The sequence below is a fragment of the Macaca thibetana genome, chromosome 1 (assembly GCF_024542745.1).
Source record: "Macaca thibetana thibetana isolate TM-01 chromosome 1, ASM2454274v1, whole genome shotgun sequence".
Taxonomy (NCBI): domain Eukaryota; kingdom Metazoa; phylum Chordata; class Mammalia; order Primates; family Cercopithecidae; genus Macaca; species Macaca thibetana.
In genome coordinates this window covers 114,366,847-114,384,774 of record NC_065578.1, presented here as the reverse complement: position 1 = coordinate 114,384,774, position 17,928 = coordinate 114,366,847, and the positions used below count along the sequence as shown (strand labels likewise).

General features: G+C 44.8%; 2 protein-coding genes across 3 annotated transcripts in view; both read left to right on the top strand.

Moving 5' to 3' along the window:
• Positions 1 to 17,928, top strand: part of TSPAN2 (tetraspanin 2) — a 42,767-nt gene that overhangs the window by 14,895 nt on the left and 9,944 nt on the right. For both annotated transcript variants that reach the window (XM_050748319.1, XM_050748325.1), the window contains exons 2-6: positions 1,607 to 1,709; positions 12,467 to 12,564; positions 14,260 to 14,334; positions 15,824 to 15,922; positions 17,196 to 17,267. In XM_050748319.1, the coding sequence (XP_050604276.1) occupies positions 1,607 to 1,709; positions 12,467 to 12,564; positions 14,260 to 14,334; positions 15,824 to 15,922; positions 17,196 to 17,267 (447 nt within the window). The remainder of the gene's footprint in view (positions 1 to 1,606; positions 1,710 to 12,466; positions 12,565 to 14,259; positions 14,335 to 15,823; positions 15,923 to 17,195; positions 17,268 to 17,928) is intronic.
• Positions 8,087 to 17,928, top strand: part of SIKE1 (suppressor of IKBKE 1) — a 278,198-nt gene continuing 268,356 nt past the window's right edge. Inside the window, exon 1 of the mRNA XM_050748331.1 lies at positions 8,087 to 8,098. The gene's annotated coding sequence lies outside the window, so the exon portion shown is untranslated. The remainder of the gene's footprint in view (positions 8,099 to 17,928) is intronic.

Here is a 17,928-nt window from a genome sequence, read left to right as displayed (position 1 = left end):
AAGACTCCTTTCAGTATGTTTCCATGCCATGCCAGCCTTTTTTTAACGCAGACGTCTTTCAAAAGCTGATTGATCCCGGTTCCTTTAGCTGCCCCTCACATTATCCAATTAGTGCTTTCCTCTAAGTGCCAGAAACTGTTAGTTACTCCACAAGGGAGAGTCCAGCTGGTAGAATTCTGCCCCTCTGACTCTTCCTCACTGAAATCACACCTCTTTTCTGAAGAAACTGGCCGCAAAGGGAATTGGCCTTGGGGGATAGAAGGAGAAGAGGGATAGAGTCCTCATAGAAATCCAACCAGATCGTCCAGAAGGCTAGTTCCGGGTGCTTTATAAGCTGCCTGGCAAGATAGAAGTCTCCTGTGTAAAAAGGACTATGCTGTGTCTGGTGTGATTTTGCCTTTTAGACCTCTGCTCCTCTGATTTCCATCCTCCGTGCTCCTGTTCCCAGCATCTGTGTGTGCTCTGCTCTGTTTGGGCAGGGGAAGCCTCTAAATTGTTCATTTAGTGGTAGGCGAGGGCAGCCCAACAGCAACTAGATGGGCCAGCAGAATTAGGAGGCTATTTTTATATCTCTGCTTACTTTCCCATGGTGCCCTGAGCGCAGAAGGTGCCCAGTAAATATCTGTTGATGGATTGATACAGTGAAATTCGAGAGCGGTGTTGGTGGGGAGGGAACACCGTGGCTAGAGCCTGCTGGCACGCAGCAGTGACAGTCCTGAGATGGCAGAAAGGGCTTCCAACTTCCATGCTGAGCCTCACAAAAGCCTTCAGAGTAGGGAAGCAAAGGAAGCCGGATGATGACTCTACCAGCCACCAGCCTGCCCAGCCACTGCTTGCGCCAGCCACTCAGCCTCTCCATGAGCCACACAGCACACAGACCATGCTTTTTCAGAAAATTACTTTTTCCTTTCTCACTTTCCATGGAAACTCAAAATAGCAACAAAAAAAAAAAAAAAAAAAGACTGGGCTATCTCCCTACCAGCAAAACCATCCCCAGTCAGGGCAGTGACCATACAGGATAGGGGGAGAGGGTTACGGGTGCCCCTAAAACAGCTTTCTATTTGGAGACTGTGCACTCACGAGGTGTGGGTGGGTTCTGAGGTTGAGGTTGCTGTATTGTCTTCCCATTTAGAAAAGTGGATTTCCCTGAGGTCTTGGAGTTCATCTTGTTCTTGGTGACCTGGCAGCTGAGACGTAGCCACCTCTCGTTGTGGTGTGGGTGAAGAGATCCGACGTGCCCAGCAAGGGACAAAAAGGCAGGGGGCAGATGCCTTCCAGAGGGAATGTTATTGGAATATTGCTTTTGAGACACCTCCCTGGCTGTGCTGAGTGTGCCCCATAACCACAGCGCAGCCTGGCATCATGGAAAATCCCTGCTCTCAGAATCCGAAAAACCCAGTCCAATGTCACATCAGGGGCCTGAGGGACTTTGTGCAAGTCACTTCACCTCTCTGAGCCTTCATTTTCTCCCCTATAAAATGGGAAGGGTGGTCTAAGTGAGTTCTAAAGGGGTGACCTCGTCAGCATCCTGTGCCTGGAGCCTGCTCTCGGATCTGTGCGTGCTCGTTCCCCTTCCACTGTAAACACAGTGTTGTTTGCCTTCCAGCTGGCTGGATCGGCCGTCATTGCTTTTGGACTATGGTTTCGGTTCGGAGGTGCCATAAAGGAGTTATCATCAGAGGACAAGTCCCCAGAGTATTTCTATGTGGGTGAGTGACTCCAGCTTCCCTAAGTTCCAGCTCGGAGTAGATGGGGCTGTGCAAAGGCTTAGAGCAGAAGCAGCACTTAAACTTTGGTGGGAGCGGGAGGGAAGAGGGGCAGGGAAAGAGGCTGAAAGGAGCCCCCCCTGAGCCCCTGTGCACTGGTTGTGTGCTGGAGACAGGTAGAGAAGCTGTTGTGACCCCTTCCCCTTGCCTTCACGCGGCCTGTTCCTCCACTCTCCAAAATCAAGGGAGGCTGGAGCCAGTAAGAGCAGCCTGTTGTGCTTCATTTCAGGGAAAGAAGTCTCAAGGAAATGCAATTAAAATTTATTTCAAAGAATGAGAAAAGTCCCTATTGCCCCTGGAGTAAAGTGGTTACACCACAAGTGTGTCATTCACTAGCCCATCTGGGGTGACACAGGACCCCTGCAGGACTTTATTTTCTGATCTTATGTTTTAAATTGTGTAGGAAAAAACATAACTCAAAATACAGGTTTGAAGGGGCTAATCTCAGTCTCTCCATGACTAGGGACTGCAGAGAGGAGGAGAGGAGAGAGAAGAAGGAGGGAAGGGAGAGATGGAGGGAGAGGAGATGAGAGGGCTACCCCTGGGAAGAGGCTCCAGCGGGAAGGGGCAATAGCTCCGCCCCTGCCACAGTAGGAAGGGGTGAGGAGTGTAGGGTAAGGTACAGCCTCCACCCGCAAGGCACTCAATTATTTTAGGTTCCACTAAGAAAGGAAAAAATGCTACCAGTTTAGCTATGACATACCATAAAAGATGCATTCTAATTTCAGCATGTTAAGATATACCAAAAAATAAACTCTTAGTAGGGGCTGAGCATTATTGCCCTGGGATTAGTTGACCTACTTCTAGCATTTCCTGTGGCCTTTTCTCATTCTCCAGCTAAATGGACTAAGACTGTAAATTTCATAAAGCCCAAGACCATCATCATTATAGGGGACACCCCCATATGACTGGCTCTTTTAGGATCTGCACCAGCCATAGAGTAAGCTTCAGTGGCTGTGGTGACCTCTATGGCGGGGAGGAGGAGCATCCTGCACAGGTCATTTGCTCTAAATCACAAGAAGAGTAGAGTCTCTTCCAGGACAGAGAGAGTGCAGGCCCCACTCAGAGCAGGGACATCCTCCAGAAGGGCCAGCCTGCAGCTGTGCTGCCTCTTGTTACAAACACTCTTCCCACACAGCATCCTCCTGCGAGGAGAAGAGCTGTGTCAGTTAGGATACTTTTAGAGGAGAGTAGCAGAAAACCTACTAAAGATGGATAACAATAAGGACATTCCACATTTCAGGAAATCTTAGATGTGGCTCTTTGTAAAACACTCAATTATTTTAGGTTCCACTAAGAAAGGAAAAAATGCTACCAGTTTAGCTATGACATACCATAAAAGATGCATTCTAATTTCAGCATGTTAAGATATACCAAAAAATAAACCATCTCAACAGTGATGAAATATAGTACAAGAAGTCTGGAGATGGGGATTTTCCAGAATTTGTTCAAGGCTGAACAAAGTCATCAAGGGCCCAGGTTCTTTCCCCGTCTCTGCTGTCCTCAGTGTCCTTAGACATCTCCCCTTAAAAGATAGCTGCAGTGGCTCCAAGCATCATATTCTCATACAGCAACATCCAAAAGAGAACATAGAAAATTTCGCTTCATATTGTCCCTTTTTTGAAGGAGTAAAACCTTTTTCAGAATCTGCCAACACATTTCCTCTTGCAGCTTCTTAGTCAAAATCGCATTCTGTATTCATGCCTAAGCCAGTCATGGCCAAGAAGTGAATTACTATGATTGGATCTCTGACTAATTGATATTCGCACCCTCCCCTGGGCCTGGGGAGGGGCCTGGGCCCCCCACAGGGCCTGTGACACTTGGACAAGATTGGGATTTTGTGACAATGAAAAAGCAGAGGAATCTGCCGTAGACATAAAACTGAAATGCTCCTTTCTACCCACATGGTTTCCAGGAAGTATGCACAGGACAAGGACATTTGAGACAAGAAAATATAACCTATCAGTATAACCTCAATATAATCCATTGGCCAGCCGTCACAGTCCTGGGCTCTGCCGTCACTCAAAATGTATAAGAATTCTGTAACTGCCCCCATGTAACTTGTAATATAAATGAAAAGACTCATAGACCTCACAATTTAAATTACAATAAAAATTAGCATGTGACTAAATGCCAACTAAGTGGTATTTGCAGTGGGTGCATTAGAGGTCATTCTAAACTGGTAAGGAAAGAAGAATTTAAGTTAGGTTTTAAAGACCAGGCTGTAATCAATGGAGAAGAGGAAAAATGGGGACTGGGAAGGCATGCACAAAGCATGACTGTGGGGAGGGATTAGCAAGCTGGGCGGGGCAGGGGGCTGTGATGGAGTCTGAGGACTGGGGCATAGTGGGCAGTAGGATTCGGACTGTTGGGGAGGGAGAGGGGACAAGTATAGAGGCCTTTGAATGTCAGGGTTAAGTTGGTAAACAGTCGAAGGATGATTTGGGGCCAGGGGTAAGGTATGATCTGCACTGCATTTTAAAGAGATTATTATGGCAGAAGTAGAATGAGAGGGGAATCCCAGGACAGAAAAAAAAAAGGCAGATTATTGATACAATCAGGCCTGAGAAATTAGGATATAACCCACAGTGGTTGCAGAAGGAATTAAGAAGAAAGAAACAGAAAGATAAGAAACATTATTAAACATTTTTAAGCCTGCCTAATCAAACTCAGGGACAGAAGAAATCAAAATGGCAAAAGAGATGAGTGAGAGGCAGAGTCAAGCCTCTCAGTAATAATTCATGACTTTCTGATGGAAACCTGAGTTACAGGTGTGAGGAAGGGGTCCCTGCTCCGTCCGAGGGAGGGGCCGTTGCGTGGAGCTACAGATGGAAACCTCCCCGGCAGCAGCCTCAGTCTGTGTTTCTCCAGAAACAAAAGGCTGATAGCCATTTCACAGCTGTAGATGTCAGTTCCACATAAAAACCTTCATGATTGGATACATCAAAAGGTTGAATAGACTTCCACAGATGAAAGTGAGCCGTCCTTCATGTCATATTTAACCGCTATCGTGGCAAGAATCAGAATTGTGTGTTTTATTCAGGAGATTCCTGTGCTGAGCCGGAGGCTGAACTGGCTCCGCACACACATTCCTGATTTTGTTTCTAATCTAAACCAAACAATACACACACTGCCTGAGATATGAGGAATTTTTCATTATGTCCTATCTTTATGGACATGTCTATCAGGACTCTTCGTATTGCAAATCACAGATACCTACTCAAATTGACTGAAGCAACACAGACCTTTATTGAGTAACATACTTGAAAGGTCAAGGGTTAATACTGGTCTCAGGGACTCAAATGATGTGACCAGAGTTCAATCTGGAGCCATCTCTTGGCCCTGCTTTCCTTTGGCTCCATTCTTAGGCAGGTTTCTTCTCCATGTGATAAAACGGCTGCCAGTGGCTCTAGGCTCCGTTTCCAGAGTGACTCCAGAAGTAGAACATGCTTCTTTCATCGCAACAGATCCATCTAATGCCCCGGGCCTAACTCTTATTGGCAATATTGGACCTCGTGCCCATCCTTGAACTTGTCATTGTGGACAGCTGCTTGCGGGCATATGCCTGGGCTTCATGCCCACCGTGGAGCTGGAGGTGAGTCAGCCCTCTCAAACCACATGGGCTGAGAATGGAGGAGTTCCCTTTACCCAATAGAGAAAAAGAAGTGGATTCTGGGCAGGGAAAACAGCAGGCCACAGCAGGGCCTGAATCCTCCTGCTTGCCCTTGGTGTCACAGGGCATGATATGGGTTTACCCACCCTTCGTTCCTCGTCCACCACATCTCCCTTCCCTGAGGCAGCCCGGAGTGGTTGGTGGTAAAGCACTTACAATCCATGCTCAAAGTTCAGGGAAGTGGGTCATCATAGAAACTTAGCACCATGCAGAATAAGGAAACTACAGACCGTGGATAAGCACCTGGGGCTGGCAGTCAGCCAGGGCTTCTCAGCTCCTCCTGGTGGGGTTCGGCCTGGAACCCAGGTTTGCCGACAGCCAGGTCTGTGCTTGCTCTGTCTCCCAGTGCTGCCTCTCTGGATAGTGGCAACAAGAAGTCCTTGTGAAGTCAGGTACCTTTTTTCTCCTTCAAATATGTCTTGTAAAATAAATAGAAAGAGCAATAGACATGTTTGTAGAAATTGACATTTTTTCCTTAGTGAATAATTTTCCAAATAAGAAAGATACCCGCTCTCCAGCAATAAAACAAGGAGAAAAATACACTAGGGTACTGTTTATGGATTTGCACTGCACACAGTGTGAGGTGATAGCACTTTAGGAAACAAGCAGGCCAAGTGTTTGGAAAATCTCGCTCCATTGTCACAGGGCACCGTTCATTGATCTGGGTATTTCCTTTTCAGAATAGGTTCCAGATAAATCAGTCCATTGAACTCTTATCACCCCTTTGTTAAAGAGTGTCCTAAACTGGCATGGCACATTCAAGTGGTTCTTAAAGAAGTAATAAGCCCTTCCAGCCTTGACTCTCCTCTCTGAGAGGAACCCCAGGAAGACACATTGTTTAGGTCCCTGCTTCGGGGTAGATGACTGCCAGACTTTGTAAGGGAAATTGTCCCATCTTCTGGGGGAAGCTTTCCTTTCTGGCATCCTTGGTTCTCTCTCTTTGGGGATGGAGCGAGTTTCCCTCCCTGTGATAAAGATCGGACATAACCTCCAAGCCAGGGGGTTGGTCAATCCCAGGCCAGGGCAGGAGGATCCAACTGCAGGAAATGAGGACAGGGCGAGAGGGTGGTCTGACTGACTGCCACCTGTGTCTCTTCTCAGGGCCCTCTGCATCCAGGCCAAGGCCTGGAGGCCCTTCCAAGGTCTCTGTGTCCACTGGTTGCTTAGTGTAGAAGAGAGGACCTGGCCGGAGTGATGCTGGCAGGGGAGGGCTTGGGTTGCTCAGTGTTTCCTAGACCCTGTCCACGCTAGTCTCTTTCAGGGCACTCTTGGGAGAAGCCCCGTGTCTTCCAAACTCCAGCAACCTGCCCATCTGACTTCCTGTTACGGTCCCTCTCTGGAGTGGGCAGACACCCCGGGGGCTTCTTTCTAGAGTTACAGAGTAGGGAGTGAGGCCCTCAGCCCTTGGAAAACTGGAGAGACCGTGTGCTTGGGGCATGAAGTCATGTCTGTGAGCAGAGAATATTAACAGGTTTTCTCCAAGAAGGGGTTGCCCACACACACAGGAGCCACTGGGCTCTCCGGGATCGCAGCCTGACTGCAGCTGTCGCTCCCTGTGGAACTCAGAGTCTCCAAGCCTGGCTCTGATTGTGGCTGAATGTTACGTATAAGGAAAGCATTCCAGTGCTGAACACCAAGGGGGTGGCTTGGCTTGTTAAAAACTCTGACTCAAGCTGGTCGTATTTTTTTACCGTTTTCACTTGTACCTGACATCCATGGTAACTGGATACCAGAGAGGTGTTGTAGCTTACATTGTTGAGCCAGTTTCTCCAGAGCATTTTTATAAGAAGTTGGAATAGACAATCATTTCCATATTGCAGCTAACAAAACTGAAGAGTAGGAGGACTTACCTAAAGCCATAGTTGGCAGGCCTGGATTTCTGGCTCCCAGCCCTGTACTTTCAGAGGAAAAACCAGGAACCGTCAATTCTAGATATCTCAAGTACTTTTCTCAAGGAAGAGGAAAAATAACTGTACTGCCATTTATAAATTGCAAAATGAACTAATTTCTAACTAAGAGCATTATTGTCCTTCAGAGTTACTGCTAAAAGGAAAGCATAGGGGTTCAGGGGGTACACTTTGGAGTAGGCTCCCCTGGGTTCAATTCCAATTTTTCCCCTCACTAGCTATGCAATCTTATATAAATTTTTTAATTTCTTGGTGTCTCAGATTCTTCAGCTGTGAAATATGAACATATTTAAGCATAGTATCTGTTTTGTGGTGAGCCCTCAGTAAATATTGGCTATTGTTACTACAGATCAAGCAACCCTAATCTGAAAATCCAAAATCCAAAATTCCCCCATATCCAAAACCTTTTGAGCACTAGTCTGACTCTCAAAGGAAATGCTCATTGGATAATTTCAGATTTTGGATTTTTGGATTAGGAATACTCGACCAGTGTAATGCAAACATTTCAAAATGTGAAAACATCCTAAAGCTGAAACACTTGCCCTTCCCAAAAACTAAGTTGCATTCAATATTCTAGGTATTTGCATTATTATATGCATTCAGGGGATACTGGAAGGGAGAGAGAGGGACATAAATGTAGGGACATAAAAATTTTTTTAGATAAGAAATGGTCATTAGCAGATTATGTAAAACCATCTGCTGCTAGAAAGCCATTAAAATTGATGACCACATCCAGTCCCTAAAAGGGGGGAACCTTTTTAAAATGAGTTTGTCCCAGTAGGCCGTTAGAAGGCTCTCTCTCATTTTTATGTTAACTAAAATGATGTTTCTAGCTTAAAAGAAGCCTCTGAAACCTAAGAAAAGAGTGATGGAATTGCCTGGGAACATGTTCCAAATCTTACCCCAGCTAGAATGACTATTATCAAAGCAAGAAAGAATAACAAATGCTGGTGAGGATATGGAGAGAGGGGAAGCCTCATACACTATTGGTGGGAATGTAAAGTAGTACAGCCACTATGGAGAACAGTATGGCAGTTCCTCAAAAAATAAATATAGAGCTATCATCCAGCATTCCCACCGCTGGGTATATATCCAAAAGAAAGGAAATCAGTAAATCGGAGAGACATCTGCACTGCCATGTTTATTTCAGCACTTTTCACAATAGCCAAGATACGGAGTCAACATAAGTGTCCATCAGCAGATGGATGGATGAAGAAAATGTGGTACATGTACACAATGGAATATTACTCAGCCATAAAAAGAATGAAATCCTGTCATTTGTAGCAACATGGATGGAACTAGAGGCCATTATGTTAAGTGAAATAAGCCAAGCACAGAAAGTCAGATATCACATGATCTCACTCATGTGGGAGCTAAAGAAGTGGATTTCATGGAGGCCGAGGGTAGATTGATGGTTACTGGAAGCTGCGGAGGGTAGGGGTGTGGGGAGATAAAGAGAAGCTGCTTAATGGGTACAAAAGTACGGTTAAATAGAAGGAAGAAATTCTTGTATTCTATAGAACAGTAGGGAAATTATATTTAACAATAATTTTTATGTATTTCGAAGTAGCTAGATGAGAAGAATTTTTTTAGATTTTAACTTTCCAACACAAAGATAAATGTCTGAGGTGATGGATATCCCAATGACACTGATTTGATCCTTACACATTGTATACATGCATTGAAATAGCACACGTACCACCAAAATATGTATAAATATTATCAGTAAGATATTAATAAAAAACATTTTTAATACTTTTTAAATTTTTAAAAAAGAAGGTGTCCCAGGGAAAGTACTTGTGGTAGCATGTCCCAAGATCACTGGCATCCCAAAGCTCAGCTATTCATGGTGAAAATGTAATTTCAAAGTGTTTTCTATTTTTCAAATCAAAGGCAATAGGACTCGGAAAGCGTGAGGGATTCGGGAAGTAGGTCATATGTTTGTCACACCTGCTCCTGTGGGAAGGAGAGTGCTCTACAGTCACCATCTTGGAATTTAAAATGTGGCTGTAAATTAATTACATTCAGCAGCTATTTTTTGAGGGGCACACCATAAGAAGGATAAAGTATCCTTGGAAGCCACAGGTGGCCTTATGGCATGCAGAGTATTATAGCCAGATTTGGAACTGGATCCAGCAGGCCCAGGGAACCTCTCCTCTTGCAGAATTTTTTCTGCTTTTCCCTTCAACTCCAGTAAGCAATGCTCATTTGGAGCTGGGCTGAGTCATAGGCCCACACATACAAAACAGAGGCTGGCTGAGAAGAGGCCTTAAAGTTGAAGCTGCTAGGGCAGCTTCAGGTTGTTTTTGCCATGAGATATGGGATTCTGATGGCCTAAGAATGAAATATTGTTCACATAAGCACATTTTCCTGAAAAGCTCATTATTTCAGCAGGATAAGCATTGTTGCCTGAGGGAGCAGACAGTTTCCTTTACAGTGGGGAGCAACTCTGGCCTCCTCAAACCTCTGTGCCCCTGTGCAGTGAGCCTCCCGCCTCCTCAGGAGCCTCCCTCTTTCCTATATTCCAGGGTTTCTCAGGGTGTGAAGCAACCATCCTCCTGTGCTTGGCTTTGGAGAGCCCAGCTATGTAGTTCCTCTGTGGATGTTTGCTAAGACGTGTTTCCAGCATGTATCTCTAAGCAAAGATGGGTGATGACAGCCAGCCAGCCTGGAACTGATTTGATTTTCTCTATCTTATCTACTCATGCAATGCACACCGACTGAGAATTCTGCCTTGTGCAAGGCATTCTCTAGAGAGGATGAATAAGGTTTGTTTGTTGACTTGAAATCTATAATGAGAGACTAATATAAGAACCTGCAAAAGCACAAAATGGAAAAGAGCAGGTCACAGTCAGATCGTGGTGAATTCCCAGGTGGCTGGAGCATAGGATGGATAAGGATTTGGGGGGCAACTGGTCTGCAGGCTGTGACTTCATGATAGATCTGCAAACGGCATCATGTAGCAATTGTGACAGTAGCAATGGGAGGCAATGGCATGTTCTGTAGCAAGGTGATCCACCAGGAGACATTCGTGAAGGAGTTGAATATGGTGGTGTTGCTGCCGCCCTGCCAGGGCATCTTGCCTGCAGCCATCTTGTCTCTCAGACAAGAGAGACTGAGAGACAAGTCTCTTTACAAATGGACTTTTGTAAAACAGAATATTTGTAAAACAGAAATAACAGTCCTTGTAAAACAGAAATAACAGTCCTTGCTTACCTAACCAGGTTGTTTTGAGAAGCCAATAAGATGATGGAAGTGAAAGAGCTTTGAAAACTTTGCAACACAGTGAATGACTTTTTTTTTTCTTTTTCAACTTTCATTTTAGAATCGGGGTACATGGGCAAGTTTGTTACAAAGGTATATTGGGAGATGCCGAGATTGGGGGTGTGACTGAATCTGTCACCCAGGTAATGAATACAGTACCCAATAGTTAGTTTTTCAACCCCTGTGCCCCTCTAATAGTCCCCAGTATCTATCGTTCCCATCTTTATGTCCATCTGTACCCAATATTTAGCTCCTACTTATAAGTGAGAACATGTAGTATTTGATGTTCTGTTCCTGTGACAGTTTACTTAGGATAATGGCCACCAGCTGCATTCATGTTGCTGCAAAGGACATGATTTTGTTCTTTTTTAGGGCTGCATAGTATTCCATGCTGTATACGTACCACATTTTCTTTATCCAATCTACCATTGATGGGCATCTGGGTTGATTCCATACCTTTGCTATTGTGAATAGTTCTGCAGTGAACATGTGCCCTTTTGGTAGAATGATTTATTTTCCTTTGGGTATTTACCCAGCAATGGGATTGCTGGGTCGAGTGGTAGTTCAACTCAGTTGTTTGAATCATCTCCAAACTGCCCTCCACAGTGGCTGTACTGATTTACATTCGCAGTGGTGTATAAAGTGTCCCCTTTTCTCCTAGCCTTGCCAACATCCGTTATTTTTGACTTTTTAGCAAAAGCCATTCTGACTGTTATGAGATGGTATCTCATTGTGGTTTTATGTGCATTTCTCTGATGATTACAGATGACGAGCATTATTTCATGTTTGTTGCTCGCTTGCATGTCTTCTTTGGAGAATTGTCTGTTTATGTCTTTTGCCCACTTTTTAATGGAGTTATTTGCTTTTTGCTTGTTGATTTAAGTTCCTTATAGATTCTGGATATTAGACCTTTGGTGAAAGACATTTTTAAAAACAATAAAGTGTTTAAGCAGTGGGGCCAACAACACTATTATTTTTAATATGATATCGTTTCTCGCATTACCACATCCATTCCCTCATGAAATTATTCTTTTAGAGAAAAGGGAAAGGGAGGAGGTGCCAGAGCTGGAACAGCAGGAAATAAATACCCGCCTCAAGGCTACAGAGCAGCAGGGCCTCAGGGCCCTGAAAAGAACCCTGCGGCCAGGCCCGGGTGGGGCAGGAAGCAGAGCAGCCTCGCCTGTGGCTCCTAGTAGGTCTGTGAACTGTCAGATCTGCCCACAAACCACCATCAGCAACCCAGAGGAGCCCCAGGAAGCACCCTGAATGCCAGGCCCAGGGGTTCCCCATGGAGGTGGGGCACCAGCCCCCACCCTCCCTGTTAATGGGCGTGGTTTCCAGGTTACTCATATGAGTAAAATGCAAAAAATGAAATAGAGACCATTAATATGATTCCAAGTAAGACAAGTGCCAGGTCGCACATTGTATTCTAACTTATCTCAGAATCAGAGAAGGAAATACAAAAAGGCATGGCTTTAGTTCTCTCAGAACCAGAGCACTTCTGCTCTTTTCTTTCTCTATCAGAAATGTACCTGGGGCTTGACTAAGTAGTAAGTGAAATCCCCACCTGAATGATGGCTGCCTCCATCGCTGGAGAGGCAGGACAGAGTTGGGATGTGGGCAGCCTTTTGCGGCTCACGGCTATTTTTCTCCCGGCTCTGCCAAGCACCAGCTCTATGACCTGATGCAAACTGCTTAACCTTCTGGGACTCAGTTCCTCCGTGTTAAACACGGCAGTAAGGATAGTACCTTGTGGTACTATTAGAATGCACTGCAGTGCCCAGAGTCTTAAGCCTAGTTGGTCATGGAGGCATTCGGTTGGCTGTCAATGGTCTCCTCTGATCTCTTCCCCACAGGGCTCTATGTTCTGGTTGGAGCCGGGGCCCTGATGATGGCCGTGGGTTTCTTCGGGTGCTGTGGAGCCATGCGGGAGTCGCAATGTGTGCTTGGATCAGTAAGTGGGGCGTGGGGGTAAATGGTGGGGTGGGAGTGATGGAGCCGCCTGCATCTGAAGGGAGTCAGTGCCTCTGGCCCCTGGCTCCAGCTCCTCCATGGACTCTCTGAACCCTTGGCATGCACTTTTCCTCCCTCAGTCTTGGTTTCTCCATCTCTTATATATGAATAATATTACCTAGGGCCGGGTGCCATGACTCACACCTGTAATCACTTTGGGATGCCGAGGCAGGAGGATCTCTGGAGCCCAGGAGTTCAAGACTAGCTTGGGCAACACAGGGAGACCCAGTCTCTACCGGGTGTGATGGCACACACCTGTGGTCCCAGCTACTCAGGAGGCTGAGGCGGGAGGATCACGTAAGCCCAGGAGTTGGGAGGCTGCAGTGAGCCATGACTGTACCACTGCACTCCAACCTGGGCAACAGAGCAAGACCTTGTCTTGAAAAAAGAAAAAAGAAAAAAAATATTATCTTTGCTCCTGCCTCATATGGGAAGTGTGAAAAGAAATGAGGTCATTGATGTAAAGATGTTTTGGGAGTAAAAGTACTTAGTAATTGTAAGGGGTGACTATGATTGTTCTTAAAAATATGTATGTATGTGTGTGTATATATATGTATGTATACATATATGTGTATATATACATATATAGGTATACATTATGCGTGTGTGTGTGTGTATATATATATTTCACAGTGGATGAGACAGCTAAAAGGTTTCTATAGCCAGGGCAGTACTGGTATCTACGAGGAAAACATTTATGTTTGAGATCAATAACTTAACCAAAATCCCTCTTGTGGCTTATTTTAACAAGCAACCTCTGTTTAAAAAAAATCAAATAATTTCAATTAACTGCTATACATTCAATGCCAGTGTAGCCTAAGAGAAACGGAAGGGAAGAAGAGGGGCAGGAGGAGAGAAAGTGTTGATATTTCTCCACAGGGAGTCAGAAACAGCAGTTTTAAGAGGCAGCCTCTCATCTCATTACTCATTGTGATCTTTGGATTTTTAACTCTGGCCACAGCCTCTGATCTCTTGCTACATGAAATGTCTAACTTGTTTCTTTGCCATTCATTCTTTCTCTTTCTCCTACTGCTAAGCACATTTCTGTCTTGTTTATCACTGAACTTAGTTTGATCAGAGCAAATCCATAGACCAGAACAGAAATCCATCCAGAAGGACACACCCTCACCTCTACTCCCATCTCCTCAAAGAAGACTTTCCAGACCACAGAGTCTCAAGTCACCCCCTTCCCCATGCCCAAGCTGCATCAGTGACTCTCTCTCTCCTGGCCTTATTTTATATCTTTCTAGGTCTTTTGTGTTTGTCAAGTATTTACTGAGCACATAGATGCCAGGTGGTGGTCTAGGTGGTGGGATTTTTACATCACTATCTGAACTTACCGTATTCACTTTCTAATTTCTTTACTCAGTTATCGTATATTCCCCTGTCCAATCCAAGGTCCGTGGTAGCAGAGACATTGGGATATTAACTTGTTCACCACTGAATACTCAGCACCAAGGACAGTACCTGGTACAGAATAGATGCCCAATAAACAATTGCTGAATGAATGAGTGAATGAATGAATGAATGAACCGCATGAAAGCGACTCAGCCATTACATAGGGAAACTAAGGTGCAAAATATATACCTTGAGAAGGTATTAAATTAATGAAATTAGTATTTTCTCTCCTCTACAGTTTTTTACCTGCCTCCTGGTGATATTTGCTGCTGAAGTAACCACTGGAGTATTTGCTTTTATAGGCAAGGGGGTAGTAAGTAAATTACTTATAGTATTTTTCTGTGATGGTTAAAAGTGTTAGAATATTGATACCCACAATATTATTAAGAAACCAAATAATCTCCATTATTGTAGTTTAAACAGAACTTTTTAACTTAGAAGTGGTGTGCAGAACTGAGCATATGTGTGTATGAGTGTGCAGGCATATATACATGCTCACATTTTTTTGGAGAGATAGTTCATATCTTCCATTAGACTTATGAAGTGGTCTATAATAAAACCAAAAAAACAAACAAAAAAGGATCTCTAGTTTAAGATTCTTCCCCAGTTTGAAATGGGGTAAGAGTTAGAGTACAGACTTGAGAAAGAATCTAGATTCTCATCCCCTGTCAGACTGTCATTTCTTCTTAAGGATTGACCTGGACAGGGCCGTTTCATTCTCAAAGACCAGAGCCTGCCCTGCTGTGGGCTAGTGAAGCCAGTTTATATTTGCTGCCCAACTCTACATGTCCAGAATAGCTTATCAGGAGGACACACAGAGGAAGTAGCCTTTTTAGGAGGGTAAAACACACTGTGGGGTAGAAGAGAATGGAATGGAAAAGGAGAAAGAATGGAAACTTAAGTTTGCTGTATTTCACATTAACTCCTGTGTCATTAATATTATGTTTATGAACTTATTTTAGACTATAAAAACAGTAAACATGTAGAATAGTAAGTGTCACCTCTTTTTGAGTTTTTCTAAAGTAGCTGGCTGTGTTCATAGGTTAGTTTAAATTCAGCTACATACAGAAGTAGAATGGGATCTTCGGACCTTTTGAGATTTCTGTGGATTTGAAATCACAGGCTTTTATACTAGAAAAAGCATTCTCTAAGCTTTATATGATATTTGAATGTAGAAAGTTTTCCTTGGTGATGAATGTCTTTTAAACCATGTCATAAAAAGATTTGAATGCTTTTAACCAATGGGGTAACAGGAATGTATAAGTCCCGATTCTAGCTATGCATCCGAATCACCTGGGTGGAGCCCCGGAATCTGGGGCCCAGTTGATGCTGATGCCCAGCTGGGCTTGGGAACTGTCAGAAATCTTTCTAGTCCATGAAAATTGTTCTGGTTAGTCTATCCTTCCATCCTCAAAAGCATCTTAGAGACTCCAGAAACTATAATCTTCTCCATATGTGCAGAATTATCCTAAAATACCTATGGAAAGGCAGTATTTTTTTTTTATTTCAACAGGTTTTGTGGGGAACAGGTGGTGTTTGGTTACACGAGTAAGTTCTTTAGTGGTGATTTCAGAGATTTCAGTGCACCCATCACCTGAGCAGTGTACGCTGTACCCATGTGCAGTCTTTTATGCCTCACCCCACTCCTACCCTTTCCCTCAGGTCCCCAGAGTCCATTGTATCATTCTTATGAGAAAGGCAGTATTTTTGAAAGATGTGGAAGCAGGGATTTTCCTTGATGAAAGGAGAATGTTTGAAACTTCCCACTCAGTAGTCCCTCATTTTTCCTGGTATTTTTTCAGGCTATCCGCCATGTTCAGACCATGTATGAAGAGGCTTATAATGATTACCTTAAAGACAGGGGAAAAGGCAATGGGACGCTCATCACCTTCCACTCAACAGTGAGTAACTTCACTTCTTCCTTCAAATCGCAGCTTCTGAAGATTATGTCTGAGCCAGGTTCTCACCAATCACCAGGATGAAAAATAAAAATAAATTCAGTAAAGCCAAGTAACACCCCCTATTTTAGCCCTTTCGAGGGCCATAGTTTGCATTATGTGTGGAACCCTAGAAGGGAAAGATGCCTGTCACACAGAGTTCACAAGAGGGACAGAACAGCATGAATCCAAAAGACACATGCCCCAAAGAGACAAAAGAGCACAAACAAGGTTACGGAGAAAGGAGCCCAAATAAATAGCAGGCTCTGTCAGGGCAGCATTGTGGTGTAACAGAAACAAGTGTAATCTTTAAGTCAGAAAAGCTAATTTCTAGCTGCCGCTCTGCCACTTCACAGCCTCGTGACCTTGAGCAAGTTACTTGGCCTCCCTGATACCCACTCAACTCTCTCATTTGGAAAATGAAGGGTCGTGGGAGATAGCTACACTCCCTTCTGGAACATTCAGTGGGACTGTGCTGTCCATGGAGTGCTCAGAGCTACATGCAGTTAATCACGGAAGGCTTGCAGAGGAGATGGGCCAGGCCAGTCATTCTCATTTTTTAGACACTGTGATATGGAGAAGTAGCTGTGAATTCCTGGGTCAGGTGTTTTCAGGTACCTAGTTCTCGTCTAGGACAGTTTATGTCCTGGAAAGTGGCTACCATTTACACATTTACACAGTTTCACCTCAGCTGCCCTCCGGACCTGAGGCAGCACACAGGTTCTTTTGTCTTAAAGGGCCAGCTGTCCTAAGGCAGGATACCTGTTTGCTGGCCAATCTTCAAATCTGGTCTTTCGGACCCTGGAATTTCCTGCAGCCACTTCTCCCCTCTTTCCCAGACTATTCCCAGCTAATGAGTCCTTCCTGAAGCTCATAAAACTTGAGCTCCTCAGCAGGTTAAATGACCCCCAGTCTGAAAGAAGGAATCTAAAGCCCCAACCCCTTTCTAAAAAGCAACAATTTACACAAACGCTGTCAGTTAGCTTCTTGCCTTGTTTGGGTTGCCTTGAGTCACTTCCCATCATAAACTCAGATGGCTTTAGCGAAGTCATTTTCTTGTTTTGCCAGCATGATTGTGTGATTCTTCGCTCTCCTTCCAGAAATAGCAGTCTGGGTTGCAGTGACTGGGCCTCGGAGCTGCTTTGCCACCTCGGCACCCCAGTCCTTAGCAGGGTGCCCAGACTTGTAGCTGCTGCTCCTCCTTCCTGGCCCTGAAGTCTCTTTTCTGACTCTCTAGTTTCAGTGCTGTGGGAAGGAAAGCTCCGAACAGGTTCAGCCTACATGCCCAAAGGAGCTTCTGGGACACAAGGTAAGCTTCTACCAAGGTTCCTGCTCTACCTGTAGTGTGAGGTGTTTTTGCCTTCAGGGTAGGGCCAGGGGCTCAGTTCCTACCTCAGGGATTCTGGGAGGCCCTCTCTCAGTGGCTTCTGTGGCTTGGCCTTATTCTGTGTGAAATAAGTGAAGCAATGCGGTGTCACAGTCCCCTGATGCCCTGGGGAAAAATGGTATGCCAACTTCCAGTAGTGATGCCACCTGCTTATGGTATTAATTAAGGTCACCAGGGCTGAAGTTTGTGCCCAAGAATGTTGTCCCACACCTCTCCAAGCACTGATAAATGCTTCCTTTATTCAGTTCTGTGTGTCAGACACTATGCCAGTTTCTGGGAACTCTGAGATGAAAAAGACATGGTCCCTGTGCTCAGCGGCCTCACAGACTTAGTCAAGGGCAATAGTGCTATGTAAGAAGTCTGAACAGGGAGCCCTAAAGCAGCAGATTTAGGAAAGGTTCATAGAGGAGTGGGTCCCCGAGCTGAGTTCTAACAAAGGAGGGTCATTCCAAGCCCAGGAAGCAGCAGGAACACAGACACGGCCACCTGAAAAACTCCAGGACTGCAGGAGAACAGGGAGCCCACGGAGAGCACTGGGTAACATGTTGAGAGAAGCAGGCAAAGGCAGGATTTTACACCTGGA